At 35.6% G+C, this 16567-nt stretch overlaps 1 protein-coding gene across 26 annotated transcripts in view; it reads left to right on the top strand.

Annotated features, from left to right (window-relative positions):
- Positions 1-16567, top strand: part of LARP1B (La ribonucleoprotein 1B) — a 130042-nt gene that overhangs the window by 46721 nt on the left and 66754 nt on the right. Inside the window, exon 13 of one of the 26 annotated variants that reach the window (XM_049097265.1) lies at positions 1314-16259. The exons of the other annotated variants lie outside the window; for them this stretch is intronic. Coding sequence (XP_048953222.1) covers positions 1314-1412 — 99 coding nt within the window. The 3' untranslated portion in view covers positions 1413-16259. Of the gene's footprint in view, positions 1-1313; positions 16260-16567 lie in introns of those variants that run through there. 26 annotated transcript variants of the gene reach the window in all.

Genomic DNA, 16567 nt, shown 5'->3' with positions numbered 1-16567 from the left:
CCTAATAACTTTCAGGCCATCTTGAGAAACATTTGTAGGTGATTATTTATTTGCTTTCACTAAAGTGTAGACAACAATAATGAAAAGCCATATATTGAGTTAATTAAAAACCAGCATCTACCAACTTATCAATGAAATATTAGGGGAAAGAAATCTTGGCTATATGTCTGTAAGCATTATGGCTCTTTCATAAGCATATTGTATTTTATTTATTTTATTTTTTATTTTTAAAGATATTTATTTATTCATGAGAGACACACAGAGAGAGGCAGAGACACAGGCAGAGGGAGAAGCAGGCTCCATGCAGGGAACCTGATGTGGGACTCGATCCCGGGACTCTAGGATCACGCCCTGGGCCAAAGGCAGGCGCCAAACTGCTGAGCCACCCAGGGATCCCTGTATATTGTATTTTAGCCTGTATGTACATTCTTATCACCTGACTTATTCCCCTTGTTTCTAATTTTGTTCAACATGTAATTTCTGATTACAGTTGTACTTTTCCTGTGGGTCTGCTTAAAGGGAAAGAAGATAATGATATAATATATACTTGTTAAACTCCTGCTGTGGGCCAGACATTGTGCTAGGTGCTATGTATGGAATGGGAAAATAACAATAGGGTCTCTACATGCCTGGTTTTCACAAATCATTGGGAGGACAGACATTGAAATAAACCCACAATAAATAATCATAAATATATCAAAAAAATTTTTTAAAGAATTTTAAAAAATTTTACTTATTTATTTGAGAGAGAGTGAGAGAGAACGGGAGCAGGGAGGAGAGGGAGAAGCAGGCTGTCCACAAGCAGGCAGCTTAACATGGGGCTTCATCCCAGGACCCTGGGATCATGACCTGAGCTGAAGATAGACACTTAACCAACTGAGCCACCCAGGTACCCCTATGATAAACATGCTAAAGGAAAAGAACAGGATGCTACTGGGTTGGATTGTCAGGGAATGAATACTTCTGAGAAAGTCATAGTTACAGTGAAATCTGAAGTATGCATAAGATTAAACCCTGCAAAGACCAGGTAAACCATGTAGTAGGAAAAGGAAATGGCAAGTGGCAAGGATCTGAGGGAGGAAATAATTTGGTATATGTGAAAAACTGAAAACAAGCCCATTTGTTCATAGTATTACAGAAGAGGACAGTTATGGCAGTATATAGACAGAAGTCTGATCATTTATGGTTTTGTGGGCCATGTTAAATAGTTTGGAATTTATCTAAAGTTCAAATAAAGTACCTTGGAGAGTATTACAGAGGCAGTAGGACATAATCTAATTTTTCTTTTTCTTTTTTAAACGATTTTATTTTAGAGAGAGCAAGCAGGGGGAGGAGCAGAGAGAGAGGAGGAGAGAGAATCTCCAGCAGACTTTGTGCTTAGTGTGGAGCCCGATGTGGGGTCACGACCCTGAGATCATGACCTGAGCTGAAACCAAGAATTAAATGCTTAACTGACTGAGCCACCTAATTTTTATTTTAAAAGATAACTCTGGTTATTGTGATAGAAAATGGACTAGAGGGACTCCTGGGTGGCTCAGCAGTTGAGCGTCTGCCTTTGGCTCTGAGCGAGATCCCAGCATCGGGTCCTGCATCAGGCTCCCTGTGGGGAGCCTGCTTCTCCCTCTGCCTATGTCTCTCATGAATAAATAAATAAAATCTTAAAAAAAAAAGAAAAGAAAATGGACTAGATAGAAAGGTACAAGAGTACCAGAAGAAATCCACTTGGGAGGTTATTAAAAAGTAGTCTAGAAGATAGGTATGGTAACTTAAGGTAACTTGGTAGCAGAGGAAATGTTGAAATAAAACCCAGAGCTGAGCCCCAAGGAATCATCATTTAGGAGTTTTAATAGGAAGTGATGCTGTGGAAGCTAAAAACTGACTTTAGGGAAAAGAATGATCAGATGTGTCAAGAACTGGACAGACTGAATAAGATACAAATAACAAGAATGCCAAATCAATACAGTGGTTTATTTTTTTTTTTTTTTAAGATTTTATTTATTTATTCATGAGAGACAACAGAGAGGGAGAGGCAGAGGCATAGGCAGAGGGAGAGCTCCCTGTGGGGAGACTGATGTGGGACTCAATCCCAGGATCTGGGGTCATGACCTGAGCTGAAGACAGACGCTCAACCACTGAGCCACCCAGGTGTCCTAGTTGGTGATCTTTTCTGACTTCGCAAAAGGAGTTTTTGCTGGATCCAGAAGTTCTATTGAACTGCACGAGACTGAGTATAAGCTTTCTGTTTCTGCCATGTTCTTACTGCTGAGAACAACTCAGATGGCCTTTAAATAGATGAGAAAACACCTACTTGAAATTCTTAAAGATTGGCCAGGTAAGTTACTATCAGAAGAAAACCATAAAGAAGTGTGGCATATTGAAACCAGTGTTGTCCTAGAGACCATTTGGGAATTTGGGGAATTTGGGAGATCAACTTTGCAGAACACCCCCAAATAAAGGGGGGGAAGACACAAACCTGGGGCTCAGCCAAAGCTGGGGATTCCAGCAAGTCTTCATTGGTGCCTAAAAGAAATAGATCCTCAGTGAAAGAGGACTTAACTTGCTTTCTCACTTGCTCCTCTAAGGACTGTAAAAGAATTTCCCTAGTTGTGCTGAACAGAATAGGAAGAAAAAAAACATGACCTAGTACTTACAATCATGCAACTTAAATTCTTAGTATCTATTTTTAAAAATTTATTTATGTGTTTATTTATTCATGAGAGACACACAGAGAGAGGCAGAGACATAGGCAGAGGGAGAGACAGGCTCCCTGTGGGAGACCTGATGTGGGACTCAACCCCAGGACCCGGGGTCATGCCCTAAAGCCAAAGACAGACTCTCAACCATTGAGCCACCCAGACGTCCCAAATTCATAATGACTAATGTAAACTGAGCCACCCAGACTAATTCTAAATGACTAATGTAAACACTAATCATGAATTTAATGTGATTGTGACCTGTTAATTTCCCAGAAACCTAGCAGAAGCCAATATAGCTCCTTTGTGAGGACATTTACTTTTATCCTAGACCTTGAATAACTTACTCAAATTATCTTAAAAGGAAAGTGTGAGCAGCTCACAAAATTAATAGTCAAACAAGGAAATACGGTACCACATGTGAGTAATAATGTGAGAATACCATATCCTGAAGTAATTTAGATAATAGGATTAGTAAACAGAATATGGAGTAGCCGTTTACTGTGCTTAAAGAAATATGTGTAGGGACGAAGAAATTGTAAACCAATAACATTCCTAGAATTTCTGCAAGTAAAAACAGTTAAGGTTAAAATTAATCAATTGAAGGAATTAACAGCAGATTAGATACAATTAGAGAATCATTGAATTAGAAGACCGTTTACAATAAACTACTTAGAAATCAGCACAGAAAGACGAAGAGATAGAATATATGAAAGAATATGGAATGATATTCCAGGGAGTCTTTGCTATTATTTACTACATTTCAAATCAAGTTATAGGATTTAATAGCTCCTGGATTTTATAGCTTTTTATTTCTGAAAAAAGATGAAAAAAATGTGAAATAGAATGATAAAAATGGTCTAAAATAGACAATCTTAGTTTCAGAAGGAAAGGTGAGAGAAAATGGGTTAGATAGAGTCATTATTTTAAGAGGTAATATCTGGGACTTTTTCTGAATTGGGGAGAGATACCACAGTAGAGCTGCCAGGAAAGAAAAAAAGGAAGATTACATTTAAAGGACAGTGAACAGCTGACTTTCCAACAGTTAACAGTCGATTGCAACAAACAATGGAATAATAGTATTAATATACCAAGAGAAAATAGCTATCAACTTATAATTGTATGCCTTGCAAAAAATGTCTTTTATGTAAGAGGGTGAAATATAACGAGAGAGATTGTAACTAGGAAAGCCTCATCAAGAGAAAGTGCAAAAGTGGAATAAATTATTTCATATGCCAGATATATAGAAAGGACTGCAGAACAAAGCAAGAGCTATGTGAATAAATCTAAATACTAACTATATAACTGTCTTGGAGATTTAACATGAACACAAACTTGGAGAGAGCAAATAAGTGAATAGTATTTAAGGTACTTTTGTGTCTAGTGAAAAGACTGATTAGTTTTTAAAGTTTTTGTACTGCAGTTTGAAGGACACCCATTCAAAAATTAGAGGAAATAACTGTGAAACTAGGAGAAAGGGAAAATGTAGAATAAGAAGGGGCTTCTAGCACAAAAATAAAGCGGCAGATTTGTTTGTTTATTTGTCTGAGAGAAAGAGTGAGTGAGGAAGAGGAGGCAGAAGGAGAGAATCTCAATCAGACTCTGTGCTGAGTGTGGGACCTAACTTGGGGCTTGATCTCATGACCTGAGATCATTACCTGGGCTGAAATGAAGAGTTGGACGCTTAACTGACTGAATCACTCAGGCAGCCGTAAAGTGGTAGATTTAATAAACCCAGGTATTTAGATAGCAAAAATAATGTCATCAGAGTATATGTAAATAAAATTGGTTACATTATATGTATATATATGTAAATACATATATGTAATATGGTTACATATATATGTATATATGTAAATACATATATGTAATATGTATGTAAATATATGTAATACATATATTATTATGTATTATGTATTAATATTATGTATTACATAAGAAGACAGAAGAAAATCTTCATGACTTTGTATTTGACAGTGGTTTCTTATATGACTCAAATAGCACAAGCAACAAAAGAAAAAAATTGGGTATCATAAAAAATTTTTAAATTTTGTCCTTCAGAGAACATCTTGAAGAAAGTGACTAAAAAAAAAACCACTATTTACATTAGCACCTCTCCCTAAAATGAAATAATGAGGTATAAAACTAATAAAATATGTATGAGATCTCTATGAGGAAAATGATAACTGATGAAAGAAAGAACTACTAAATGAGACAGGAAGACTCAAATTTTTTAGTTTTCCCTAAACTGATAGGTAGATTGAATGCAATCCCAATCAATAAGATTCCAGGAATTTATTTTGTGGAGATGGACCAACTGGTTCTAAAATTTATACAAAGGCAGAAAAACAGGATTGCAGTACAGCATTGAAGGAGAACAGTTAAGAGAACTGATACTTCCTGACTTCAGAGTTACTATAAAGCTGCAGTGATTCAGACAGTATGGTATTGGTAAAAGAATAGACAAAAAAAAAAAAAAAAAAGAATAGACAAATCAATGGAACACAATAGAGAGCCCAGGGATAGACTTCCAGTAATACAGTAAACTGATCTATGACAAAGGAGCAAAGGTAATACAATGGAGAAAATATAATCTTTCAACAAATAGCAATGGAACACCTTGACACCTACATGTAAAAAAATTAATCTAGACGCAGACTGTATTTTTTCACAAAAAGTAACTCAAAGTGGATCATACCTCCATGCTGAGCCTGACGAGTGAGTGGCTCAATCCCACTACCTTGAGATCACAGCCTGAGCCGAAAGCAGGAGTCAAACTCAACGAGTGGAGCCATCCAGGTGCCCCTGGTTGATGACTTTTTAGGTACAACTCCAGAAGCAATGTCCATGAAGGAAGAAATTGTTAAGTTGGACTTCCTTAAAATGAAAAAAAACTTCTGCTCTGCAAACAACACTGTCCATAGTAAGAAGACACACCACATACTGGAAGAAAATGTTTTCAAAAGACACATAGTGGACTGTTATCCAAAATATACTAAAATTTTTTTTCTTTAAGACTTTATTAAATGATGTGAAAACAACCTGATTAAAAAATGGGCTAAGATCTGAACAGATGACATTTCACCAAAAGAAGTTGTACAGTTGGTGGATAAACATTTACTCCACATCATGCCATCAGAGAAATGCACATTTAAATAATGAGATAGTACTATGTCCACATTAGAATGAACAAAAATCCACAACCCTGAAACCCTCAAATGTTGAGGATATAGAGCAATCGGAACTCTCATTCCTGTTGGGAATGAAAAATTTTAACAGCCACTTGGGAAGACACGTTTGTTTTCTTACAAAACTAAACATACCCTTACTACACTATCTAGTAATCACCTTCCTTGGTACTTACCCAAAGGAACTGAAAACTTAAGGCCACACAAAAATCTGCATATGTTGGGGCTGCTCGCAGCCTCAGTCAATAAAGTATGTGACTCTTGATCTTGGGATTGTGAGGTTTTGCCCTGTGTTGAAAGTAGAGTTTACTTTTAAATATCTGCACATGTTAAAAAAAATATCTGCACATGTTGTTTACAGCAGCTTTATTCACAATTGCTGAGACTTAGAAGCAACCAAGGTATCCTTTGGCAGGTAAATGGATAAACTGTGCTATATCTAGATAATGGAATATTATGCATTGCTGGAAAGGAATGAGCAATCAGTGGAGGAATCTTAAATGCATATTACTAATGAAAGAATCCAATCTGTAAAGGCTGCATACTTACAGTATGATTCTAAATATTTGAGATTCTGGAGAAGGAAAACTATGGAGATCGTAGAAAGATCCAAGATGGCCAGGGTTTAGGAGGGGAATAAATGAATAGAACAGAGCAGAGAGGTTTTTATAGTGCAGTTCAACTTTTCTATAGGATAGTAAATGGTGAATACATGTCTTTATTTGTGTATCAAAACCCATGGGATATACATACCAAGAGTGAAACTTTGTATAAACTATGGACTTCAGGTGATTATGATGTTGCAGCATAGGCCCACTGTTTGTAACCAATGTAAACACTTGTGCAGAATGTTGATATTGGGGAGTCTCTAGAGGAATAGGGTATGGTGAATTCTGTATTTTTCCTATAATTTTGCTTGAAGCTAAAACTGTAAAAATGCTTTAAAAAAGCTGATTAGGAGAATATGTTTCCAGATCATATTTTTATTAAAGGACTTCTATTTGTAATAAGGAACTGATAAGTCCATAATAAAAAGACAACCCAATTATAAAATGAGCACAGAATCTGAATAGACTTCTTTTCCAGAGAAGATAAACAAATGGCTAATAAGCCCATGGAAAATTAGTTAACATCTGCTACCATAGGAATGAAAAATCAAAATCACTGTGAGAATCCCACCTCATATAGACTAGGATGATTATAATATAAGAAAATCAGTTGATGAATGGATAAACAAAAAGTGGTTTAACCATATAACAGTATTATTTAGCAATAGGAAGAAATGAATTTACTGATACACACTGCAACATGAAAACATTATGCTAAGTACCACATACTGTATGATTGCTTGAATGAAATATCCAGAATAAACAAAAATTAGATTGGTGATTGTGTAGGGTAGAAATTTCTTTGGTAGGATGCAGAGAGTGATTGCTAATGGGTACTGGGTTTCTTTTTGGAGTGATGAAAATGTTGTAATATTGATTGTGATGATGATTGCAAAATTGTGTATGATAAAAACCAGTTGACTCATACACTGGGGTAGATGGTACTATATGTGAATTATATCTTAATAACTTCTTGTTAAAGTCAGTGCTATCCAAAGTGATCTACAGATTCATTGCAATCTCAAGAACCTAATGGCATCTTTTGCAGAATTAGGCAAATTTGATATGGAATCCTATGCCACCCTGAAGAGCTAGAAAAGTTTTTAAAAAGAATACAGTTGGAAATACCACATTTCTTAATTTCAAAACAGTAAACTATGATAAAACTGTGTGATATGAGCATACAGACAGACATAGGATAAATGAAGTAGAATATAGAGTCCAGAAATAAACCTTTGAGTCAACTGTATGATCAATTGATTTTCAATATATGTGCCAAGATCACTACATGGAAAAGACCATCTCAGCAAATGGTGTTGGGGAAACTGATTAGTCACATGTAAAAGAGTAAAGTTGGACCCTTCCCTTAACATCATATGTAAAAAGATTTTAAAGATTAAAGACAAACTATTAGAAAATACAGGGTGAATCTTCATATTTGATTTGGTGATGATTTCGTGGATATGACACCCAAAGCATATAATAAAAACAGTTTGGAATTCATGAAAATAAATAACTTATGTATATTAACTTAAAACAATGAAAAAGTCCCCTACAGAAAATACTTGCATATCCTCTGATTAAAAGTTAATATTTTTAATATATAAAGAAATCCAGCAACTCAGCAAGAAACCCAGTTTAAAAAAATCAACAAAGGGCTTGAATAGACTTTTCTCCAAAGATGATCTACAAGTGTCTAATGAACACATGAAAATATGTTCAAATAAGTCAATTGGAGAAGGACAAACGTTATATGGTCTCATTCATTTGGGGAATATAAATAATAGTGAAAAGGAATAGAAGGGAAGGGAGAAGAAATCAGAAAGGGAGACAGAACATGAAGACTCCTAACTCTGGGAAACGAACTAGGGGTGGTGGAAGGAGAGGTGGGCGGGGGGTGGGAGTGACTGGGTGACAGGCACTGAGGGGGGTACTTGATGGGAGGAGCACTGGGTGTTATTCTGTATGTTGGCAAATTGAACACCAATAAAAATTATTATTTTAAAAAAAGAAAATATGTTCAATGATCACTGTTTATTAAAAAAATCAAAATCACAATGAAGTATCACTGCCCACTCAGTAGGATGGCTACTTTCTTTTTTTATTTTTATTTTTTAAAGATTCCATCCATTTATTCATGAGAAACACAGAGAGAGGCAGAGACATAGGTAGAGGGAAAAGCAGGCTCCATGCAGGAAGCCCCATGTGGGACTTGATCCTGGGACTCCGGGATCATGCCCTAAGCCAAAGGCAGACACTCGACTGCTGAGCCACCCAGGCATCCCAAATGGCTACTTTCAAAATAAAAAGTAAAACCCAGAAAATAGCAGTTATTGGAGAGGATGAGGAGAAATTGGAACCCTTATGCATTGTTGGTGGGAACATAAAATGATATAGCTGCTATTGAAAACAGTATGGCTGTCCCTCAAAAAACTGAACGGATATTTGTATAGTTATGTTTTTAGCAGTAGTATTCACAGTAGCCAAAAACTAAGCCGAATGCCCATCATTAGGTGAATGCATGAACAAAATATATGCATTTAGTGGAATGTTACTCAGCTTTTAAAAAGGAAGAAGATCTGTCACATAATACAATATAAATGGTCCTTGGGGACATAAGTGAAATAAGCAACAAAGACATGTGATTCCACCTCTAAAGTGAGGTACTAAAGAGGTCAAATTTATAGGAACAAAGCAGAATGGCAGTTGCTGCTGAAGAAGAAATGGGGAGCTAATTAGTATAGAGTTTTAGTTTCTCTGAATGAAAAAAACTGGCTGTCTGTTGCTTAACAATGAATATATTGAATACTACAGAACTGTATGTACACTTACAGATGGTTAGGATGGTAAATCTTAAATTAAGGTTTTTTATTCCAATTAAAAGTAAAAATTATAAAAGCATCTAGCTACCTCCCAAATAAAAAGTAAGCAAAAGGGATCCCTGGGTGGCGCAGCGGTTTGGCGCCTGCCTTTGGCCCAGGGCGCGATCCTGGAGACCCGGGATCGAATCCCACGTCGGGCTCCCGGTGCATGGAGCCTGCTTCTCCCTCTGCCTATGTCTCTGCCTCTCTCTCTCTCTCTCTCTCTCTCTGTGACTATCATAAATAAATAAAAATTTAAAAAAAAAGTAAGCAAAAAAAAAAAAACATATTGATACCATAATTGTTTTACAAAGTAGATTTGAAAAAATAAAGCATTACAAGTGCTAAAGAGTCCTTTTGTGATGATTAAAAGAGACTATCAGAAAAGAATAACATTTTTTTTAATTTTTAAAAATTTGACAGCACAAGCAGGGGTAGTGGTAGGCTTCCTGTCCAGCAGGGAGCCCAACATGGGGCTCAATCCCTGGACTCTGATCATGACATGAGCCAAAGGCAGACACTTAACTGACTGAGCCACCCAGGTACCCCAGAAAAGTAGAACTTTAATTTTTTTTTAAAGATTTTATTTATTCATGAGACACACACAGACACACACACACACAGGTAGAGACACAGGCAGAGGGAGAAGCAGGCTCCCTGCAGGGAGCCCAATGTGGGACCCAATCCTGGGACTCCAGGATCACGCCCCAGGCCAAAGGCAGGCACTAAACTGCTGAGCCACCCAGGGATTCCTGAAAAGTATAACTTTAAAATGTAATGTATTTAATATCAAACAAATGATAGATAGAACAGATCCACAGTCACATTGTGATTTAATTTACTTCCAAAGTAAACAAGGACTAATCAATAAAAAATCAGAGTAATTTGAGAAATAACTGTACCTATCTTCTATAGAGTACATGATCTTTCTGAGCATATCTGTAGTACTTTGAGTTTCAGTGGTGTATAAATTGAATTTCAAGGCATTAATATTACATAAAACACTATTAGTGGGATTAAGTTAGTTTAAAAGTTAAGTAAAGTAATAAGATGCTGTATGTTTTAGAACAAAGATTATATGTTGATTAACTCACCAATGAAGAGATCAATAGTGGAAATTAGAAAATTTCTAATGTACTGATTGCTGAATTTAAGAAGTACACCTAAAGAGATAGGCTTAACTGCAGATATTAGAGGAAAAGCTTGAAATTAATAAGTCTGCTATATAAAAAATTTCTCTGAAATCTTAGAGACTTAAATAAGAATTCTTATATTGCTTGATACTGGCTTTGGTTTGGCTGTTGCAGCTGTGTGTGTATGTGTCTCTTCATTTTGGGGATTCATGCTGAAAAAAGTGCAGCCATTATATAGTACTTGCTTATTCGTTCACATACCTGGATGAGCGAGGTGCTGAGCTAAAATGTATAGATGTATTTAAAGTTGATGCTTAAATGTTCTTTATGTAATTTCCTACATTCAGTTGGCTAAAGCAAATGATGTGGCTAAATTTATGCGGTTGGAGATGTATATTCTCAAAAGGTATAAAAAGTTAGTATGCATGATCCCTTAATTTAGGGAATGCAGGCTTTGAACAACAATACAATCTGCTGCTATAGCTTCCAAGATGGTAGAAGTTTAAAAAAGAATGAACAAATCGCCATAAAAGTATATGGAATTAAATAATTAGATCTAACAACAAAATTCATCATACCACCACTTAATTCTTTGAAAAGACTAAAATTTATGAAGAAAAAGGAGGAAAATGTACCTCTTTTCACTGTAGTGAAATTGGGGATGTAATTACTGACTAGAGAAATTTAAGAAGGAATTTTAGACCAATAATTTGGATATATAGTTACGGAAAAATTTCTAGAAAAATATGTAATTTAGCAAAATTTATTGGAAAAGGAAGTTGATAGAAACCATTTTTATAAATCTTCAGACTTGGAGAAAATTTGGCTTTAAGTAGCATGTGGGATCCTTGGGTGGCTCAGTGGTTTGGTGCCTGCCTTCGGCCCAGGGCGTGATCCTGGAGACCCGGGATAGAGTCCCACGTCGGGCTCCCTGAATGGAGCCTGCTTCTCCCTCTGCCTGTGTCTCTGCCTTTTTCTCTCTGTCTCTCTCATGAATGAATAAATAAAATCTTTAAAAAAAAAGTAGCATGTTTTTCTAAAATTGGTGTAATTCCAGCCATGCACGAGGTTCCAGTGAATACAGCTAATAGTAGGTATGCAGATACTTTGTTGAATGAGTGGGGGGAAAAAGAAATATGCCACTTATTTTTTGAAAAGAGCATAACCTTGATACTGATACCTGAAAACATGAATGAGAAATTCCTGAGAATATGAATGAATATCCAGCTTTACAGGTTATCTAGGTATAAATATTTTAAATTTAAAGAAAATCAAATTCATTGTTTTTAAAGAAAGAGGATAACCACATTTTCATTTCATTAATGCAAATTGATTGTAAGTCAAGTTGTAAAGTTGAAAAATCAGTCAATGCAATTGTCATGAACAGATTAGAGAAAGATTGTGATAACCTTAATAAATGCAAAAAATACATTTGAAGCACACAGGAGGTATTTTTGCAACGGGAATAAAATGCAGTCTCCTAAAAGGGTTTTTGCAAAACCCACAAAACATTGTGAATGATGAAATTGAAGCCAGTTTCTTGTAATCAGAATAAGAGCTGCTCACAGTCAAATCTATTAAATACACTGGAATATCTTTGTTACACCAGTAAGGAAAGAACGAAAATACAGAAAATCCAAAAGTCTTTTATGGTTGAGTGATCAGAATTAGAAATTTTGCTTACTAAGTTTTCTGGGTAATAATTTTTTGTGGATCAGTTGCTTAAGTGTCTACCTTTGGCTTGGATCATGATCCCAGAGTCCTAGGATTGAGCCTGGCATCTGGTTCCCTGCTCAGTGAGGTGTCTGTTTTTCCTGCTCATGCTGTGTGTGTATGTGTGTGTGTGTGTGTGTGTGTGTGTGTGTGTGTGTGTGTCTCAAATAAATAAAACCTTAAAAATCCAGAAATTTTTTTCTATATAGCAGCAGTTAGGTGGAAATAATAACTTTTTTAAAAAAAATGGACTCATAGTAGACATACAGTATTAGTTTTAGGTGTACAATAGTGATTTGACAATCATGCTCATTATAAAATGCTCACCACAGTCTGTCACCCTATAAAATTATTACAGTATCATTGAGTATATTCCCTATGCTGTACTTTTCATTTCTGTAATTTATAATTGGAAGTTTTCACCTCTTAATCCCCTTTACCCCCCTCTCCTGTGGTAACCATTAGTTCTATTTATGAGTCTATTTCTGTTTTTTAGATTCCACATGTAAGTGAAATTACATGGTATTTGTCTTTATCAAATCTATTTCACTTAGCATAATGCATTATAAATGGCAAAGATTTTGTTTTTTATGGCTGAATAATATTCCATCACATGGAAGATATATCTATATCTATATCCCATGTCGTCTTTATCCATGCATCTATTGGTGGACACTTAGTTTGCTTCCATATCTTGGCTTTTATAAATGATGCTGCAATAAACATGTATCTTTTCAAATTAGTATTTTATTTGAATAAATACCCAGAAGTGAAAGTGCTGGGTCATATGGTATTTCTAGTTTTAACTTTTTAAGGAACCTCCATACTGTTTTCCATAGTGGCTGTACCAATTTACATTTTACCAACATTGGGAGAGGGTTCCCTTTTCTCCTCATCCTTGCTAACACTTGTTACTTTTTGTCTTTTTGTACTAGATACTCTAACTGGTGTGAAGTAATGTTTTTTTGTGGTTTTGCTTTGCATTTCCCTGATGATTAGTGACACTGATAATCTTCATATGTTTGTTGACGTGAATGTCTTCTTTGGAAAACTGTTTAGGTCCTGTGCCTATTTTTAAATCATACTTTTTGTTTTGTTTGTTTGTTTGTTTGCTTTTTGGTGTTACAGTTCTTGATATAGTTTGGATATTAACTCCTTATCAGCTGTATCATTTGCAAATATTGCCTCCCATTTAGATTTTTTTTTTTTTTGATGACTTTCTTCATTGTATAAAAGCTTTTTTAGTGTAGAGCATGTGGATGGCTCAGTCAGTTAAGTGTCTGACTTGATTTTGGCTTGGGTCATGATCTCAGGATTGTGAGATCAACCTCATGTTGGGCTCTGTGCTGGTGTGGAACCTGCTTAAGATTCTCTCTATCCTTCTGCCTGCCCCCCACACTCTTGCATGTGCACTCTCTTTCTTTGAAAAAAACAAAAAACTTTTTAGTTTGATGTGATCCCAGTGTTTTATTTATAGTGACTTTTAAGATTTTATTTTTTAATTGTACAGAGTAGTTGTGAATCTGTTTATTTTCTTTGTTTTTTTTTTTTTTTTAAGATTTTATTTATTTATTCATGATAGTCACAGAGAGAGAGAGAGAGGCAGAGACACAGGCAGAGGGAGAAGCAGGCTCCATGCACCGGGAGCCCGACGTGGGATTCGATCCCGGGTCTCCAGGATCGCGCCCTGGGCCAAAGGCAGGCGCCAAACCGCTGCGCCACCCAGGGATCCCTGTTTATTTTCTTTGACTGCCATAACAAATTATCATAAATTTGGCAGCTTGAACTAACACAAATACATAATTTTGTAGATTATATTATTGGTGAAGCCAACTGGTTTCTCTACTCCAGGTCTACAAGATGGAAATCTAGGTGTTCCTGCCTGAGCTCTTATCTATGGGTTTTATGTGAGAATCATTTCCAAGTTTATTCAGTTGTTTACAGAATTCAGTTCTTTGTGGCTACATGTAGATTTGTGGTCTTTCCTTTCATTTTGACTGGAGCCTCTTGACTCCTTTAGACCACCGGCATTCTAAGTTAGATTGCACTGTCAGTCTTCAAATCAGTAACAGCTGCTGGAGTCTTGCTTCTCATCTGCTTGAGATTTTCTCCCACCACATCTCTTTTGTCTGGTTGGAGGAAGTTGTCTGCTTAATCCAGAGTAAGCTCCCTATCTTAAGGTTGCTTATTAGAAATCTGAATTACGTGTGCAAATTCCTTTTTGCTATTTATTTAACATAATTATATGTTACAGGAATTGGGATCTGGATATCATTGAGGGACCCTTCTGCCTCCCATAGAATAGATCTTTAAAAGGTAGACCTTTCAAAAGGTAAAAGATGGGATGCCTGGATGGTAGACCTTTCAAAAGGTAAAAGATGGGATGCCTGGATGGCTCAGCAGTTTAGTGCTGCCTTCAGCCCAGGGCAAGATCCTGGAGACCCGGGATGGAGTCCCATGTCGGGCTTCCTGTATGGAGCCTGCTTCTCCCTCTGCCTGTGTCTCTGCCTCTCTCTCTGTATCTCTCATGAATAAATGAATGAAATCTTAAAAAAAAAAAAAAAAAAAAAGAGGTAAAAGGCTTTTAAGGAGATTATTATAATAATTGAAAGATGTTAATAAAGACATAAGTAGGAAGAGAAATACCAAGTTCATGTTTGAAAGTGTGATGAAGAGGGTAATTTTCCCAAAATCATTTCAAACGTCAATTAAATACCAGTAAGTTTTTCAACAGATTTTTTCCAGAGGAATTTGATAAGCTGATTCTAAAATTAATGAGGGGTGCCTGGGTGGCTCAGTCAGTTAAAGTGTCTTGGCTCAGATCATGATCCCAGAGTCCTAGGATTGAGCTCCTCCTAAGGCTCCCTGCTCTGTTGGGAGCCTGCTTCTCCCTCTCCCTCTGCCTGCCGCTCTGCTACTTGTGCTCTTGCTCTCTCTCTGTTAAATAAATAAATAAGGTATTTTTTAAAAAATGAAATTTATATGAAAATGTAAGGAACGAGAAACTCATCACATTCCTATAAAAGCAGGGCAACTTATTTTAGCAAATTAAAGATATGGACTATAGAAATGGAATAAGAAATCACAAAACAGTTGCATGTTTATATGAACACTTGGCAAATGAAAGATAGAGTTAGAAATCATGGAGAAAATGGGATTTTTATTACATGGTGGTAAAAAATTGTGCGTGTGGCAGGGGGAAGTGAAATTCTGCTTTCTAGTGTCATTCAAATCTATTCCAGTGAAAGGCAAAAGCAAAAAAGTTGTTAAGGAAAGGTAGTAAAAGATCTTTATGATCTCAGAGTAGCAAAAGGTTTCTTAAGTGGACACAAAAGGCATAATCACAAAGTACAAAATTTTAAAAATTTATCATAAAAATTTTCTGTTAACATCAAAAAGTGCATATGTAGTTCATGAAGTGAAGAAAAAATAGTTTCCATTTATGATGTGATAAGTATTGTAAAACAAATGCAGAGGGACACCTGGTTGGCTCAGTTGGTAGACCACTCGTCTCTTGATCTTGGGGTTGTGAGTTCAGGTCTCATGGTGGGCATAGAGATTGATTACTTGAGGAAATTTTTAAAAGGGTACCGATCAGTAAAAGATACAGTAGAAAACTGATTATATGAACTCATTAAAAGATGATTGAAATCATGAAGTATTCTACATTATTAATCAAGAAGATACAAATTAAAATGTCAGTGAAATATTTCATAAAACCCATATCAGCGAAATTAAAACATCAGATGGAAGTCTTTGGGAGTATTTGGAATAAGAACTTCGTTAATATATGGAACTAAAAAGTGTAAATCCATATCTTATGCTTAGAATCTGTATAAGAATATGCTTTTAAGTTGCATTGTTCCAATATTAACCCATGTGGTTGTTGAGTTTTCTACATGTGTTTAGTCCAAGAGGAGATTTGCTTTAAATGTATAATATTGAATTTTGAAGACCTAGTTAAGAAGAATGTAAACGAGCTCAATGATTTTTATAACTATTGCATATTGAAATGATAATATTTGGTTAAATAAAATATTAAAATTTCACTGTTTTAAAAGTATTTTAATGGAGCTATTGGAAAATTTTAAATTACTTGTGGTTTTCATTATGTTTATATTGGACAACATTGCATTAGAGGAACCTAAAAATGTCAGGAACAATACATGACAGTATAGAGTTGTTCGTTATATTCATAGTTTGGAAATAACCAAAATACCTATCAGCTACTGACTGGACATGTTATGGTATAGTAAACAATGTATATGTTATATAGTAGTGAAAATGAGTGACAGCTATAAACATCTTTATAATGAATCTATAAAACAGCTAAGTGTAAGAAGTTAAGAAAGATTGTATACAGAATATGAC

This window comes from Canis lupus, chromosome 19 (assembly GCF_003254725.2).
Source record: "Canis lupus dingo isolate Sandy chromosome 19, ASM325472v2, whole genome shotgun sequence".
Taxonomy (NCBI): Eukaryota; Metazoa; Chordata; class Mammalia; order Carnivora; family Canidae; genus Canis; species Canis lupus.
Note: the sequence above shows the minus strand (reverse complement) of the source record. Positions and strands in the feature narration are given on the sequence as shown.